General features: G+C 31.1%; 1 protein-coding gene across 1 annotated transcript; it reads left to right on the top strand.

Annotated features, from left to right (window-relative positions):
- Window positions 1-136: 136 nt before the first annotated feature.
- Window positions 137-1,435, top strand: LOC106751467 (L-galactose dehydrogenase-like; the record flags this gene model as incomplete). Its single annotated transcript, XM_014632367.1, has 4 exons — window positions 137-376; window positions 477-608; window positions 916-1,088; window positions 1,225-1,435. Coding segments are annotated over 4 exons (627 nt in total), but the record flags the coding sequence as incomplete, so codon positions are not given.
- Between the last annotated feature and the right edge of the window lie 283 nt (window positions 1,436-1,718).

Raw genomic sequence — 1,718 nt, forward strand, 5'->3', positions numbered from 1 at the left:
AGAAAAATGTAAATTAGACTTGATTTTGAATAATATATGGTTTTTTTTTTGCAAAAGGCCCGTTTATATTTGATTCATTCTTGTATATGTATATAAATTTGTTATCACGAACATGTTTTTCTTTCAACTATGAACTTTACAGGTCCACGATATCGAGTTCGCGCCATCATTAGAGATAATACTTACACAAACCTTGCCGGAATTATCGAGGCAAGTAGCCATCGGTAAGGCCAGATACATCGGCATTACGGGTTATCCAGTATCCGTGTTGAAAAAGTGCGTTGAGAGGAGCAACATCAATATTTCTTGCGTATTAAGCTATACGAGACTTACTCTGATTGACGATACATTGTTGCAGTACGTCCCGTTTTTCAAGGTTCGTTCGATTTTCTGCGCTACGCTTATCGTGATACATATCAGTTTCAATAGTGAAAATTCATTAACTACGTAATTTAATACTTTTCGCACTATTTTAGAAACATAATATTGGTCTAATTAACGCCGCGTTACCTTGTATGGGCGCTTTAACGAATAACGGACCACCAAGTTGGCATCCTGCTTCTGACGAGACGAAAAGGCAATGTGCAAATGCTGCACAATATTGCAAGGCACGTTAATAATATAAAATATATCTAACGAGTGTAATAAAAAAGATATCTATCAATTAAAATGCGTGTTCTATTCCGTACATGTTATTGATTGTGAAAGAAATACAGATTCAAACTTCGGTTACTGATTTAAAAAATTTCTAATTTTTTTTACAGGTAATATATTTTTAAAATTATTTTCACATTGATTGTACTAAAATTTTTGAAAATTTGAAATAATAACCTATCTTTGAGCCACTGTATATGTGAGATTTCGACTAATCAATAGTTGTTTGATAATAATAAAAGTTATGAAATATCGATACAGGATCAAGGTGTAGAGCTTTCTAGACTGGCGATATGGCATTCGCTACAATATATAAATATAGACACCCACTTGGTCGGAGTACAAACCACGAAGCAGCTACAAATGAATCTAGACGTACTGCGTAACAGCATCACGGAGAAAGAGGAAACGTTGTTACAAGAAATTCAGGAAAAGTGAGTCTCGTAAATCAGTCATTAAGTATGGTTAGAAGAGAATTTCTTTGACGAAATTCGACATGTTCGATTTATGTGACCAAAAACACATAACAATTCCTGTTATTTTAAATTAAAATGTCAATGGTTATTTTAGGTTTTTGTCAAAAGTAAAAAATCATCACTGGGAAGGTAAAGAAATTGAAAAATACCAGGAAGGCATGAAAGACAAGATTTGAGAGGAATATCTTTTCAATTTTATCATTTCCATTTCTATTTTTTTTTTTTCATTTGATAAAATCCGAACTCCCTAACTTATACAACATATTTTAATAAGAAACAATATATAAATATATTTTATACAACATATATAACATATTTTAAAAAGAAACAATATATAAATATATATTATGTAATAAATATTAGGTATAAATAAATTTGGTGCCTTTATTTTTAACGTCTTGTAATTTTGATACAAATTAAAAAATTTTCCTTCTGATAATTTGAAAGTGCCAACTTTAAGCTTTAAGAAGCCCTATAATATTTGACAGCCTTACCGACATAATCTCAGAAAACAGTAGTTATCACGATGTCGTCCGAAAAGGAGCATCTGAGGCACTACATCTTTTTTGTGTTCCAATTGAATAAAAA

This window comes from Dinoponera quadriceps, unplaced genomic scaffold (genome assembly GCF_001313825.1).
Source record: "Dinoponera quadriceps isolate SergipeBrazil2010 unplaced genomic scaffold, ASM131382v1 scaffold13765, whole genome shotgun sequence".
In the NCBI taxonomy this organism is placed as follows: domain Eukaryota; kingdom Metazoa; phylum Arthropoda; class Insecta; order Hymenoptera; family Formicidae; genus Dinoponera; species Dinoponera quadriceps.